General features: G+C 31.7%; 1 protein-coding gene across 1 annotated transcript in view; it reads right to left on the bottom strand.

Moving 5' to 3' along the window:
* The window catches only part of LOC111415998 (voltage-dependent calcium channel subunit alpha-2/delta-3-like), a 41,304-nt gene that overhangs the window by 16,025 nt on the left and 9,713 nt on the right, over nt 1-15,566 (bottom strand). Inside the window, exons 2-9 of the mRNA XM_023047911.2 lie at nt 13,082-13,163; nt 12,920-13,024; nt 11,811-12,849; nt 11,462-11,748; nt 11,329-11,412; nt 11,201-11,272; nt 11,076-11,150; nt 10,915-11,019 (exon numbers count right to left, since the gene is read on the bottom strand). Of these exons, the coding sequence (XP_022903679.1) occupies nt 10,915-11,019; nt 11,076-11,150; nt 11,201-11,272; nt 11,329-11,412; nt 11,462-11,748; nt 11,811-12,849; nt 12,920-13,024; nt 13,082-13,163 (1,849 nt within the window). The remainder of the gene's footprint in view (nt 1-10,914; nt 11,020-11,075; nt 11,151-11,200; nt 11,273-11,328; nt 11,413-11,461; nt 11,749-11,810; nt 12,850-12,919; nt 13,025-13,081; nt 13,164-15,566) is intronic.

Consider the following 15,566-nt stretch of genomic DNA (forward strand, 5'->3'; position numbering starts at 1 on the left):
AATCCCTGCTCACTTGAATCGACCAGATAAGGTTAACGATTTCTTCATTGATTCAGTCCCTTCTTTGAACCTTGCAACACGTTTCAGTTTTAATGACTTACCGCCTTTAAATTTGATTCAAACTAATTTTAAGTTTGTCTTTGTATCCGAATCTGATGTAATAAAAGCTATTTTCTCAATTTCTTCTAGAGCTGACGGCGCTGATAATATCAGTATGAGTATGTTGAATATGTGTCTTCCATTTATATTACCCTACTTGACACATTTACTCAATGTTTGCATTGAAACTTTGGAAATACCTGACTGTTGAAAGTTGTCAATTGTGGTTCCTATCCCAAAAAAAAGTGACCCATCTAAGCCTAAAGATCTGCGGCCGATTAGCATTTTGCCAATTTTATCTAAAGTTCTGGAAAGAATTATGTTTAATCAGTTGCATCAAATTATTCAACTTAATAATATTTTTAAGAAATAAAAGACAATAACTTCTTTCTTGCTTTTTTTATATTAAATTTCCTCGGTACCGGTTTCGACTAAACAGTCATCCTCAGCCGAATCTACATATAGGTTAAAAATAATTACATAAAAACTTAATTCTATAATTATTAAACTTACGGTCAAATAAAATCTATTTATGAAAAATTGAGCACATCATATTGAAATAAATGTTGCATAAAACATTTTTTAGTGAAAATACTGGAAGTCAAGTTCAAAGAAGAGGGATTCAAAATCCAAAATAGGGTTATGTTACGTTTTTTGAGAGAAGTAAAACTAGAATAGAAAAAATAAATGCAAAACTTGACAAAACAGCAAGAAATGACCACTTACATGATAAAATAAAAGGATAAAAACACTTTAATAAACGGATGTTAACAGATTAAAATGAAAAATTTAAAAAACACGCACACGACATGATATCAAAACGAAAAGACGATGATATATGGAGTTGGTGAAGAAATTACGGAAGACGGAGAACGGAGTATGCGCGAAATACTAAAATTGACATGCAAATCATAATGCGGGAATATTTAAATATGTGTGTAGAGTTGAATGTATAAAAATGTAGAAAATCGAAATAAATTATGAATTTTGGAGAACGTTAAAAAGGGGTGTAAACTTTAAATCTAGTTGATCATTTAACAACGTATATTTATCATTTTTCGAAAATTTAGTTATTTCATATGCCTCCAGAAGGTCCACTTTGAAACCTTTATCAACCCTATGTAATAATTTAATATTTTTATAATCAATTTTATACCCTGTACTGATTGAATGTTTATAAACATTGGATGTGGTTTTATATCCATGCTCACTTATTCTGTTACCCAACTTTCGTCCCGTTTGACCTATATATATAGCGTTACAATTAGAGCAACTGATCAAATAAATTCCACTCTCATTCTCAATGTTGTAATTATTAAAATGGTAATTAGATATTAATTTATTAATTGAACTATTATTGGAAAAAGAAAGGGCAATATTATAAGAAGCAAAGATTTTTTTTTAGCAGAAAAAGTTATAGGAGTGTAAGGTATGGATTTAAATATTTTGGAGTTGGGTGTTTTCGAATAAAGTGGATCTAATGTTATATTAATTTTTCTTATTAAATTTCTAATGATATGAATTGGGAATTTATTGTATTTAGCTAACTCAAAAATGTGGTTAAATTCTTTTGTTCGGTTATAATCAGATAAAGGGTATTTAAAAGCTCTATTAACATAAAATCTAAAACTTGCCAATTTTTGTGATAGAGGATGATTGGAGTCAAACGGAATAATGGTATCAATAGAAGTTGTTTTTCTAATTTATTATCTGAATTGTTAACTGTAAGGTCTAAGAAATTTATTTAAATCCTCCATATCGCCCTCCCATATACAAAAAATATCGTCAACGTACCTGAGCCACTTAACGATATACTTATCAAAAGGATTAACTTCATTGATAATGTATTTAGTTTCAAAATGATTAAGAAAAATATCTGAGAGTACACCAGAAAGAGGCATTCCCATGGGAAGACCTTCTGTGATTTTGTAAGTATTATAATTAAAGGTACAATAATTTTGTGTAACAATATGCTTCAGAATTTTATTAAAATCTTCTATGTGATTTAAATTATCGAAATGTAGGTTAAAAAGCTCTGAAACAAGATCAAGAGTGAAGTCTATAGGCACGTTGGAATATAAATTGACAATGTCAAAGGATATTAGAATTTTATTGTGGAGGTTTATATTTTGAATTTCGTTAATGAATTGTAATGAGTTGGAAATTGAAAAAACTGAATCAAAGTTTAAACTTTTAAGAATATTAAGCATAAAATTGGCATTAATTCATAAAGCTTAATATTTAATAAGCATTAAATTCATTAAAAACACAATGTTACAATTCATTACTAAGAAAATCTTAAGAGAAGAAAAGCGCAAACATTTCAAAACGATTAACAAGTGTCAGGAGAAGTTAGCCTATTACAACCGTCATTTAAGTCAACGCTTACATTACCTTGAAATGGAGGAAATTATCTGTAATATAAGGATGCAGGCAACATGTTTGAAGAGAGAAGACGGAAGAAAGAAGAGTATGAAGTTGCAGGTCCTGAAGAGGAATAAAAAGAACCAATCTAGAGCACTTAATGGAGAGAACGATAGGGTACAGTTTAGAAACCTAACAAACATCCAGTTTACGAAGGATGAGGAGAATTTATTGAATAAGGGGTATAAATTTTCTTTAATTCCTAAAAGCAATTTGCCTATAATAACAATTGATTTCGATAAAATTATTAAAGGTAACCCGGAATATAAAAATATAAAAAACGATTTGATTCCTATTATTAGTAAAGCTGAAAAATATAACAACAATGTTCTTCCACATGAACATCTTTGGAAAAATATTAAATCTATCAAAAATAAATTAAATATTAATAATGCTATATTTGTGAAAGCCGATAAAGGCGCAAGTACTGTCATATTAGATAAGGAACTTTACATAGAAAAAACCAATCATTTTATGAAGGAGAATCATTATATTAAAATGGATAAAAATCCCTTGGAAAATGTCATCAGAAAAACACGAGAAATTATTAATAAATGTAAAGGGACACTGGTCGATTATACACCACATCTCAGTTATTCCAGCAAAATTGTTTCTTCTCAATTCTTTAGCACTTTATTCATTCACATGAACCCTAGCATTCCCAAACTTTATGCCCTACCTAAGCTACATAAAAATAATATGCCCATCAGGCCCATCACATCGTTCAATAACTCCCCTACTTCTAAGATTGCCAATTTTATGCTTAATATTCTTAAAAGTTTAAACTTTGATTCAGTTTTTTCAATTTCCAACTCATTACAATTCTTTAACGAAATTCAAAATATAAACCTCCACAATAAAATTCTAATATCCTTTGACATTGTCAATTTATATTCCAACGTGCCTATAGACTTCACTCTTGATCTTGTTTCAGAGCTTTAACCTACATTTCGATAATTTAAATCACATAGAAGATTTTAATAAAATTTTGAAGCATATTGTTACACAAAATTATTGTACCTTTAATTATAATACTTACAAAATCACAGAAGGTCTTCCCATGGGAATGCCTCTTTGTGGTGTACTCTCAGATATTTTTCTTAATCATTTTGAAACTAAATACATTATCAATGAAGTTAATCCTTTTGATAAGTAAATCGTTAAGTGGCTCAGGTACGTTGACGATATTTTTTGTATATGGGAGGGCGATATGGAGGATTTAAATAAATTTCATCAATACCTTAATAAATTGCATAAAAATCTTAAATTTACCCTAGAAATTGAAAAGGATAATTCTTTGAATTTCTTAGACCTTACAGTTAACAATTCAGATAATAAATTAGAAAAACAACTTCTATTGATAGCATTATTCCGTTTGACTCCAATCATCCTCTATCACAAAAATTGGCAAGTTTTAGATTTTATGTTAATAGAGCTTTTAAATACCCTTTATCTGATTATAACCAAACAAAAGAATTTAACCACATTTTTGAGTTAGCTAAATACAATAAATTCCCAATTCATATCATTAGAAATTTAATAAGAAAAATTAATATAACATTAGATCTACTTTATTCGAAAACACCCAACTCCAAAATATTTAAATCCATACCTTACACTCCTATAACTTTTTCTGCTAAAAAAAATCTTTGCTCCTTATAATATTGCCCTTTCTTTTTCTAATAATAGTTCAATTAATAAATTAATATCTAATTACCATTTTAATAATTACAACATTGAGAATGAGAGTGGAATTTATTTGATCAGTTGCTCTAATTGTAACGCTATATATATAGGTCAAACGGGACGAAAGTTGGGTAACAGAATAAGTGAGCATGGATATAAAACCACATCCAATGTTTATAAACATTCAATCAGTACAGGGCATAAAATTGATTATAAAAATATTAAATTATTACATAGGGTTGATAAAGGTTTCAAAATGGACCTTCTGGAGGCATATGAAATAACTAAATTTTCGAAAAATGATAAATATACGTTGTTAAATGATCAACTAGATTTAAAGTTTACACCCCTTTTTAACGTTCTCCAAAATTCATAATTTATTTCGATTTTCTACATTTTTATACATTCAACTCTACACACATTTTTATATATTCCCGCTTTATAATTTGCATGTCAATTTTAGTATTTCGCGCATACTCCGTCCTCCGTCTTCCGTAATTTCTTCACCAACTCCATATGTCTTTTCGTTTTGATATCATGTCGTGTCCGTGTTTTTTAAATTTTTCATTTTAATCTGTTAACATCCGTTTATTAAAGTGTTTTTATCCTTTTATTTTATCATGTAAGTGGTCATTTCTTGCTGTTTTGTCAAGTTTTACATTTATTTTTTCTATTCTAGTTTTACTTCTCTCAAAAAAAAAAAAAAACGTAACATAACCCTATTTTGGATTTTGAATCCCTCTTCTTTGAACTTGACTTCCAGTATTTTCACTAAAAAATGTTTTATGCAAGATTTATTTCAATATGATGTGCTCAATTTTTCATAAATAGATTTTATTTGACCGTAAGTTTAATAATTATAGAATTAAGTTTTTATGTAATTATTTTTAACCTATATGTAGATTCGGCTGAGGATGACTGTTTAGTCGAAACCGGTACCGAGGAAATTTAATATAAAAAAAGCAAGAAAGAAGTTATTGTCTTTTATTTCTTAATTATATAAAAATCTTGCAACATGGATTCTATCACATTTAATAATATTTTACCGAAGCATCAATCTGGTTTTCGTAGAAACCATAGCTGCGGTACTGCTCTTCTCAAGGTAACTAATGATATTTTACAAGCTCGAGATAAAGGATTATGTACAGGGTGGGCACATTTGGATGTTATTATAGGCTATCTCAGAAACTATAAGAGATACGAAAAAAGTAGGTGCCATGTCCCGGTCTCTTTTTTCGAGACTAATTCAATCCCGCAAACATCAAACCTCTATCTTCTTTTGTTTTTAAGTTATAGCCAAAAAATCAAATTTTCGTGATTTCAAAAAATGCTCATATTTCGTTTATTTTTCAAATTATAGGAATGGGGTTGATACGTTCTTAAGACACTTTTTTAAGTGGAATATTTTTAAGCCGTTGAAAAGTTTTAAATATACTTGATGATTTTTGAGATACAACACAAAGTTGTGTTTTTTTAAATACAAACTATACTTGATTATGATGTTAAAGAAAAGAGCATATTTTTGGCTTTCCAATGATGTATCGCATGTATGGTGTATTTGCAGAAAATAAGCGTTAATTTTCAATTCGAAAATAGTAAGCGCTAATGTGTAAAATTTTGATTATAGTAGGCGGGTCCGGACAGTACTACCTAGTGGCTATAATATATGGTTTTGCACGAATATGACAGAATAAAGTTGGTTTTGTACCATTATTCAGGATATGTTGGTTTTGTACCAACGAATAAAAACTTTGAATAGTTAATTTAAATTTCTCAGCATCTTATCCCTGACTTTGTTCACCAATAAAAAATGATTAACAGCAAGTAAAGTTTGTTTATTAAAAATACAAGAAATGTATTAATTAATAAATAATTAAATATGGACAACTTCAGGAACTAAACAGTCATAACTGTCATCATAATTGTCATCTTCTTCTACTCAACTTACTGGTTGTAAGATTAGAACAGTTCGGTATCAATGAATGAAATCTTCGGTAGTACTTTCCCAGTTTTCCGCAAACATAAGATGTAGAAGCTTTTTGATATCAGCAATCTTTTCTTTTGAAATTGGGTGAGATAGAGGAAAATTAGGGATCATAAACTGAGAGCGAACTTTCCATTGAAACACCGTTTGAATGGGGATATGAAGACTTATGTATCATCTTCAAAGCGGACTCCAATATATTCTATATTTAATTTTATCGTTTTATTTAAAGATAATGCGGAACTTCTTAAACGGGAAACGTTGCTATAGTAACTAAGTAGTATTTAGCGTTTTCCTCGTCTACTATAATTAAAAATTACAATTTTAATCTTTAATATTTTAAAAATTAAAAAATAACGCTTATTTTCCGCAGAAACATCATGCGTGCGATACATCATTGGAAAGCTAAAAATATGCTCTTTTCAGTAACATCATAATAAAGTATAGTTTGTATTTAAAAAAATACAACTTTATGTTATATCTCAAAAATTATCAGCTACATTAAAAATTTTTCAACGGCAATATATTCTACTCAAAAAAGTGTCTTAAGAATGTATTAACCCCATTTCTCTAATTTCAAAAATAAACGAAATATGAGCATTTTTTGAAATCACTAAAATTTAACTTTTTGGCTATAACTTAAAAACAAAAGAAGATAGAGATTTGGTCCTTACGGGATTGGATTAGTCTCGGAAAAAGAGACCGTGACATGGTACCTACTTTTTTTGTATCTCTTATAGTTTCTGAGATAGCCTACGTTGGTAGTCTTGTTGGATTTTAGTAGGGCTTTTGATACTGTTGTCATGACTTGCTTGTGGGATTGTTAAAGTATATTGGCTTCAGTGAATCCGCTTTAAATTTAATTGAAAATTATTTAAGTAATAGGCATCAGTCGGTTAGAATCGGTGATGCTTTGTCTGAATTTCGCTGTTTGAACAAGGGCGTACCACAAGGTACTATTTTAGGGCCTATTCTATTTTCTTTATATACATCTCAAATCGTTAGGGGGTTAAATCATTGTGAGTACCATATGTATGCGGATGATTTGCAGATGTATGTTTAATTTGATCCACGCGACTTCGCATTGGGTATTACGAATATGCAAAAAGACAAGATTACATTCATAAAGTGGCTCGGGAACACGGTTACATCTTAATCGGAGTAAATCCAATGCTATACTTTTTGGAAATTCCGCTATATGTAATGGTTTTCGGGAAAGTATTGATTTGCAAATTGATGGTTGTAACATTCCTTTGGTCAGTGAGGTAAATAATTTGGGTATGATTATGGATAACAGTTTTCGCTATAAGAAGCATGTCTCCAACTGTATTTCCAGGGCTTATTATCATCTGAGGATGTTGTTTCCTCATCGACACTACCTTGGTATTCATCTGAAAAAGATATGCGAAGCCGCTGTTTTGTCTCAATTCACTTATTGTGCTGAAGTCTACCATCCGTGCATTGACGTTAGCGATGTAACACGTATATGGAATTAGAAAATATAACAGAATATCTTATAAACTGAAGGATGCGGGATGGCTAAATATGTATTATCATAGGAAAGTGCAGTGTTTGTGCCTATACCATAAAATTATAAATTATAAGGAACCACAGTATCTCTACCAACTGATAACTTTCCGAAATGATGTCCACCAAATAAATACGCGATTTCGCGGAAGTCTGTCACCACCCTTCTATCGTTTGTCTTTATTTCAGAGGTCATACATATTTCAAATAACTTCGAAATATAATGAGGTGGACGATAATTGTAAGGGATTCTCACTAGGAAGGTTTAAATTTACACAGAAAAATTCTTGTTTTCTTGAACAATGTCTGCACGGGGGCAAACGCTGATCTGACATGTTTTGCAATCTTGTTATTGTATCTAGCTGTTGCTTTGTAATTTTTGGCCGAGTTATGTTTTTCTTTTTTTTGTTTCTTAGGTTAGTTAGAGCAGCTGTACTAACTAGTACAAGCTGGAACTCGCCTATTTTCTTATGTATGTTTTTTTTTATACAATTAAGCTTATTTTGTAATAAAGGCATTTATTATTATTATCTCTTTCTTTTATTTTATCCTGGACTGCTGTAGTGAACCATCCCTCACTTATATTTGTTGTTGTACATGGTCTCACAGAGGTATTCGTGACTTTACCAATTTATGCTTGAAGAACGCCAAGCAAAGTATCCATTTCAATGTTTTCGGTTTGTCTAGAGTTCAACACAATTTCAACATTTTGCTTTAAGGCATCGTCATTTACTATTTTTGATTCATACGACTGTTTTGTTATCTTAGTCATCATATCTATTGTAAGTTTATATCATATGTATTATTATCATATTATTAGCATGAAAGACATGTCATCAGCGGTCATTTATACAGGGGTGTATCTGAATGACTGCAACTAACTTCAAGGGGTGATTCTTTAGTGAATTTTAAGGGTACTTTGATATATGAACCATGGGCGACTTCGGCTCCCCTAAGGAGGTACACCCCTTCAAAAATGGCGGAAAATTTTGGTTTAATTTTTTTTTCTCAAAAACCATAAACGCTAGAAAAATGAAATTTTGGGAATATGTTTAACTCATAATAGGGCACGTTTTGACCCTATTTGTACTTTCAACCTACCCTTCTAAACTACTAAGCATAACCACCCCCTTTGCATTTTTGCGAAAATTTTTTTTATGCAGATAATAAATACATTAGAAAAATTTTTACATAGATAGATGAAAGTATTCTAACTTTTTTATCTCTCTGAAATTTTTCCAAAAACGACTAATTCTTGAGAAAAAAATAGTAAAGCAAACACTGCCCGTTAAACAACGTTGTTGTCGATCGAAACTTGGAATGAATTTTTAATGAAAAAATTTTAGTAGGCTTTGCAATCTTTGTCAGAAATATTTTTGACGTTTACATGTCAATTTTTCTTACTATTATTATTGTTTTTCAAATTAATTTTTGAATAAAGTTCTATCGCATTTACGCTCGTTCACTCGACGTTTCAAAATTTTAAATAAAACAATAATAAAGTAAGAAAACCACTGATATTTAAACGTCAAAAATATTTCTGACAAAGATTGCAAGGCCTATTAAGATTTTTTCATTAAAAATTCATTCCAACTTTCGGTTAACAACCCTACAGCTTAACTGTTAGTGTTTGCTTAATTATTTTTTTTCTCAGAAATTATTAATTTTTAGAAGAACATCAGAGAGACAAAAAAGTTTTAGAATAGTATTATCTATCTACTGAAAATTTTCCAATGTATTTATCATCTTCATAAAAAAAATCTAGGCATAAATTGAACGGGGTGGTTATGTTTAGTAGTTTAGAAGGGTAGATTGAAAGTACAAATAGGGTCAAAACGTGTCCTATTATGAGTTAAAAATATTCCCCAAATTTCATTTTCCTAGCGTTTATGGTTTTTGAGAAAAAGAAATTAAACCAAAATTTTTCGCTATTTTTGGAGGGGTGTAGCTCCTTAGGAGAGCCGAAGTCGCCCATAGTTCATATATCAAAGTACCCCTAAAATTCACTAAAGAATCACCCCTTGAAGTTTGTTGCAGTCATTCAGATACACCCTGTATAAATAATTAAAAGCACTGGACCCAGAATTGATCCTTGTGGGACACCAGAAGTAATTGCATTCTATAGCTTAGATAATTACGTATCATGTGATTTGGCAGTTCTATTATACCGTAATGTTCCAGTTTACTTAATAGAGTCTTGCCATGCCTTTGAAAACAGGCAAACCTTTTTAAAAACAGCAACCACTTTAGCCACTTTAAGTTCGCCAGGGAATATGCCGGTTGTAAAGCAGCAATTTACTAAATTGGCAATGGTTATGACCAATACCTCGATAACCTTCTTAAGAATGTAGGTAGAGACGTTGTAAATATCAGTGGTTTTCTTGTTTGGTAAGGAAAGAACCGTCTGTTGGATCTCTTGTTCGGTAGTAGGCTTTAGAAAAAAGGATTGTTGATTTCTGTTCAATACTTTGGAAACAAGCATACTGGGATTTAAATTTGGTTCAGGGATAGTTTTTGAAATACTGAGCATCCAGGCTGGGAAGGTTATCAATATTGGTCTCTGGCATTGATAATGACATCAACAGTGTTTTTTTGTTTTTTAGTCATGACCGCAGATCTATATTTCTGTTCTATAACTGCTAACACTCTGCCTTGTATGTCAATAGGCTCCACGATTGCCCTATAGATAGTCATTTTTGGTTTAAGATTAATTTTATTTGACCACAGCAAAAAAAAATTACTCAAAAATGTGTGCGAATACATTTTAAAATACAACAATTATTTGTATGACATGATTGCAATGTTCTATATTTACCAGTTGAGAGTTTAAAGCCAAAGGCGTCTGCGGCCGAGGCATTCTATGTATTGCATTGTATCATTAAAAGTCTCAAACGTAGCGTATCGGTTGCACGTGACCTTCGGCTACAAACTCTTATCATCAAACAATATTATTAGTTTCTTAGAATACAATTATTAGTATGAAAAATTCGCAATTTAGCAACTGCGAGTGTAAAGAAGAGGTCGCCTACGGTCGTGACGTTCTGTCTTTGATATTGTATCATTCAAAGTTTTAAACGTTGCGCTTCGGCCTGACGGATTTAAAATCTTATGATTACTCTTCATACTACTCTTATGAGTCTCAAGCGTTCTATCTCCCCTATATGCCTTAATGCTTACTTATAATTACTACTTACTTTTATGATTCTATCGTCAAAATTCCGATCACTTTTTGTATGAGGTGAAAGTTCGACTTCTGTTAAATCGACTCTATTAAAGGTTGGTTTAAGAATTTTCTTGAACTGAAATGATATCAAGTGTTAATTTGAAAAACATTTGAAAGAAAAATGTAAATTACCTTCGTTCTATGATCTGGATGCATTAAAACGTATCCATTGTTAGTAATGATAAATGCGTAACCGTTAACTCCAAGCTAAAAAAAGTATTAGTGTGCCGAAGACGAATGTTTGTTATTTTTATTACCAAATATTCCTTGGTTAATTTTCTTAGATAAGTTGTAGGTACGTCAACAGCTGCTACACCCAATAAAGTAGCCTAAAATCCAAATTATTATTTTTTTTTGATAAAACATAAACTGCTTTAAGAGTTACCATATTTTTTCTTTTATCATACACAGGTAAAGAGACCGTTGTTAAGTAAGAATAATTCCTGGGAATAGCATAAGGTGCGTATACCTACAAATAGTTTTGTGAACATATAAAAATATTTCAAAAATAATAATACATTTGTATCCCTAGTAGCATTTCCTTGAGTTATAAACACCTCACGCTGTTTTAAACCTTGTTCCTTACTCCACAACCAATTTGTTAATCTTCTATCAGTTAAATCGACATACAAAGCACTCCAAATTGGTTGATTTAATGTTTTATTGAAATTAATCGAACGCGACATCACCGTTATATATTTTACCACTTTTTCGCGAACTTCTTCCACTTTGCTTACATTTACGTAATAACCCAAGTTATCACAAGCGATTTTTTGCATTGTTTGAGCATCAGATTCATCTGTACCTAATTAAAAACTCACAAATAAAACTTTTATCAAATCTAACATTAATTAAGTATTTCCATACCTAATTGAAATGTAAAAATCCTTATTTTACATCCCAACTCATCCGGCGTATTCAATTTAGCTAATTTTTCATGTGACGATTCATCATAATAATCCAAACCTTCGGTAATAACCATAATCGCCTTATTGCATTTAACCTTATCGCCTAATAAATCCCGTTTTCCATCCATTTTCAACAATTCGAACGCCTTTTCAAATCCTATCTCTAAATTACCAGGAAATCTCGCTATATAATTAGGGATACTTTCGCGAATCAATCTTAAATTTTCTTCGTTAGCCTGCACTAACGTATCATTGAAACAATGCACCAAAGGCATCGTTGAGTTATTAAATGTGTAAACATTCACGTAATCGTTATCTGAAAGAGAATCTAAAATATCGTGCAAAATAATGTTAGCGATGATTCTTCGTTCGCCTCTCATCGAACCGGAACTATCCATTAGAATAATCATATCTTTAGGTGATGCCATCGCCTCCGTAAACCAAGATCTCATTCTCCAATCGAAAGAGACATCGTATTCTTCGTCGGACCATTTTATGCCGGGGTATAAACGCATAAACCCGGCTGAACTAGCGAAATATTGCCAGGTTAATGAACGATCGTTTTTGTAATTACAACGAAAAATCGAATCTAACGCTTCCGACCAACGGATATTGTTTAACGCGCGTTTCTCGCGACCATAAACGTTCGTTACGGTTCTGATTACACTAAAAGTAACGTTTACGTTCTCGTCGAAATGGGGATCGTAATCCAAATCCAAAATGTGTGTATAGTTTATGGGTTTGTTATAATAAAGAACGTGTTTGACTAAATTTTGTTCGTAAAATTTCCGTTCTTTGTTGGAAAGCTTCGGATTGGAAAGGTTATCTAATAGATTAATTAAATCATTGCAATTATCTATATCTTCCGGTTCACCGTATTTTTCGTCTGGTGTTATGATTTCTTGCAAAGTTGTAGAGTCGTAAAACTCGTATTTTTCCATTGGCGATGTTAATTTGTCACGATTTAAGCCAAGATATTCAGCATATGTTTTCACTCTCTATTTAAAAAAAAAACGAAAAGAAAAATTTGTTAAAAAAATTAAAAAAAGTATTGTTTTTTATTAGTACACTAATAGCGGCTTCCTTGCTACGCATCATGTTCCAAATTCCGTGCGAAATTTGTTCGGCTAAGAGGGTTCCGTTTTGTTCTACAACAGAGGTATTTCTGAAACTCTAAAAAACAAAATTGTGATTTATAATAATGTTGAAAGAATTATCATGTTTTTTTACTTTAATTGCCAGGTCTCGTTTGGTTAATATTTCGCTAAGACTTGTTAACTGCTTGCTGATTTGGTTGGCCCATTCTTCAGTTCTACGATGGAATAAACACCTTCTAATTAAAATGTTTTAAGATTGTTTCTTAAGAACTAATTGAGATATTGTAGCGAACCGCGGTTAAAATTTATTGATTCATTCTCGCTCTATTATTTGGAAAAAGGTCAACGAAAGGGTTTAAAATTTGAGACTGGAAAAAGAACTGATGTCAGTAAGTCAGTTAGTCATAGTCAGTCAGTTATGAAGACTAAGACTGTTTAGAGGCAGTTTGAGAGTAGCGATGGACCGCTGAAGAACAGAGTCTTGGAATCCGAGACAGAATTCAGAGAAAAGTTTTTGGTTCTGGCGTTTTAGTGAGAGAAACAAAGAAGAGTTCGAGTTTGAGAAGAGGATTGAGTCGATCAAGAGTTGGAGTACGAGTTCTTAGGGTGGATTTCAATGGAAAGGTTCGGACAAGAAGAGCCGAAACCAAAAAAGAAGAAGCTTGATCGTTGGTCGATATTCCATATTTCTCTATTTTTATTGCTTGCTGTCTCATTGGAGTGAAGTTAGCGACGACTTTTCAGCGACGGATTTTGTCAATTCCACCACGGTCGCAAATCCGTCGCTAAGATTAAAACGCACAGTGAAGCGGATTGAACATAGAAAATATGATCATGTTGTGTTAAATGAATGTTATGAAGGTAAATAGGGTAAAATAATGCTAATAAAAAAGGGTAAAAACGTCTCGGCTTTAAAAAGAAATAAAACCATCCCCTTAGCCGTGAGTTGCAGGGTTGAAATTTAGTGTGAATATAGCTTCAACATCCCTAAGTTGATTTTCGTTAAAATTAGAGTGCTACACATGAAGGGGGTCAACCCCTAATAAAAGTAGGTGAAATTCGGTATGTTAGGTAAAAAAAAATAAAATCCACCCCTTAGCCGTGAGTTGCTGAGTTGAAATTTGGTGTGGATATAGCTTCGACATCCCTAAGTTGATTTTCGTTAAAATTAGAGTGCTACACTTGAAGGGGTGTCAACCCCTACTAAAAATAGTTGAAATTCGCTATGTTAGGTAAAAAAAAATAAAATCCACCTCTTAGCCGTGAGTTGCAGAGTTGAAATTTGGTGTGAATATAGCTTCGACATCCCTAAGTTGATTTTCGTTAAAATTAGAGTGCTACACTTGAAGGGGTGTCAACCCCTACTAAAAATAGTTGAAATTCGCTATGTTAGGTAAAAAAAAATAAAATCCACCTCTTAGCCGTGAGTTGCAGAGTTGAAATTTGGTGTGAATATAGCTTCGACATCCCTAAGTTGATTTTCGTTAAAATTAGAGTGCTACACATGAAGGGGTGTCAACCTAAATAAAAATAAGTGAAATTCGCTATGTTATTTGGAAAAAAAATGTAATATACAGGGTGTCTCAGCGAGACTGGTCATTAGACGTTTCTGGGGTTCTGGCCAAACAAAAAATTTGAGAATGCAGACTTAAGTATTATCAATTACGTTCTCTTCATCTAAAATATTTTCATATTTCTAGCACTTCCGGTTACACTGGAAGTGGCCACCAACTTTATTTTTTTAAATGGAACACCTTGTATATTTTTACATATTTGGATTTGTCTGTTTTCAAGGTTTATAAATAACTTTACTTTTTGCAATTTGATTCGGTCGTTCTCGAGTTATTCGAATTTTTCTAGAAAAATCTGCTCCAGCAGACATTTGTTCAAAAAATCAGAAAACACTCAATTTTTGGGATATCAATTTAGGATTGAGAACATGCTTAAGCAACGTGATGGAGTATGTTTTGGTGCCGAGAACTGCGGTCTAGAACGTTTGATCACTTTACTATGGCACGTTAACTTTTCAAAATTTGGAAGTACCATAACTTCATTTTTTTAAATGGCACTCCCCATATTTATTTTTTAGTCGTCTTCGTTGTCTCATTCTACATCTTTTATATCCCATATGGCCCATACCTAATATTAATAGTTTGGGAGATAATTAGGGTTTTTTGAAAAATGCACACATATCATATGGATATTTAGCCTAGTGTGCCATGAAAAACAAGCCTTCTCAATGAGTTCTTGTCAGAAACTCACTTGTTTACGTCACTTGATGCATGTGAGCTAATAATTATCTGTTATGTCCCTTAATATTAGTACTGAAACGAGTTAAAATCGATAACAATAACGAAAGTAATATTTACACAAATCAAGAAATTCTTAATTTATTTTTTTTGCATGAAAAGCGCGACAAAGTTCGTAGTATGATTCCCAGATCTTCTTTGGCAGCTCGAATTGAGGTGTTGGGACTGGGCTCGAAATAAGTTTAATTCACCTCTTCCGTTGCATTATCTACTACATTTTTTGGTCAGTTTAACACGTGATTAATTCGTCCAAAATGCAAAAAAAATGCTTCTATACCTCTAAATTTACCTTTCGTCATCGGAGATAAA

This window comes from Onthophagus taurus, chromosome 6 (assembly GCF_036711975.1).
Source record: "Onthophagus taurus isolate NC chromosome 6, IU_Otau_3.0, whole genome shotgun sequence".
NCBI lineage: Eukaryota > Metazoa > Arthropoda > Insecta > Coleoptera > Scarabaeidae > Onthophagus > Onthophagus taurus.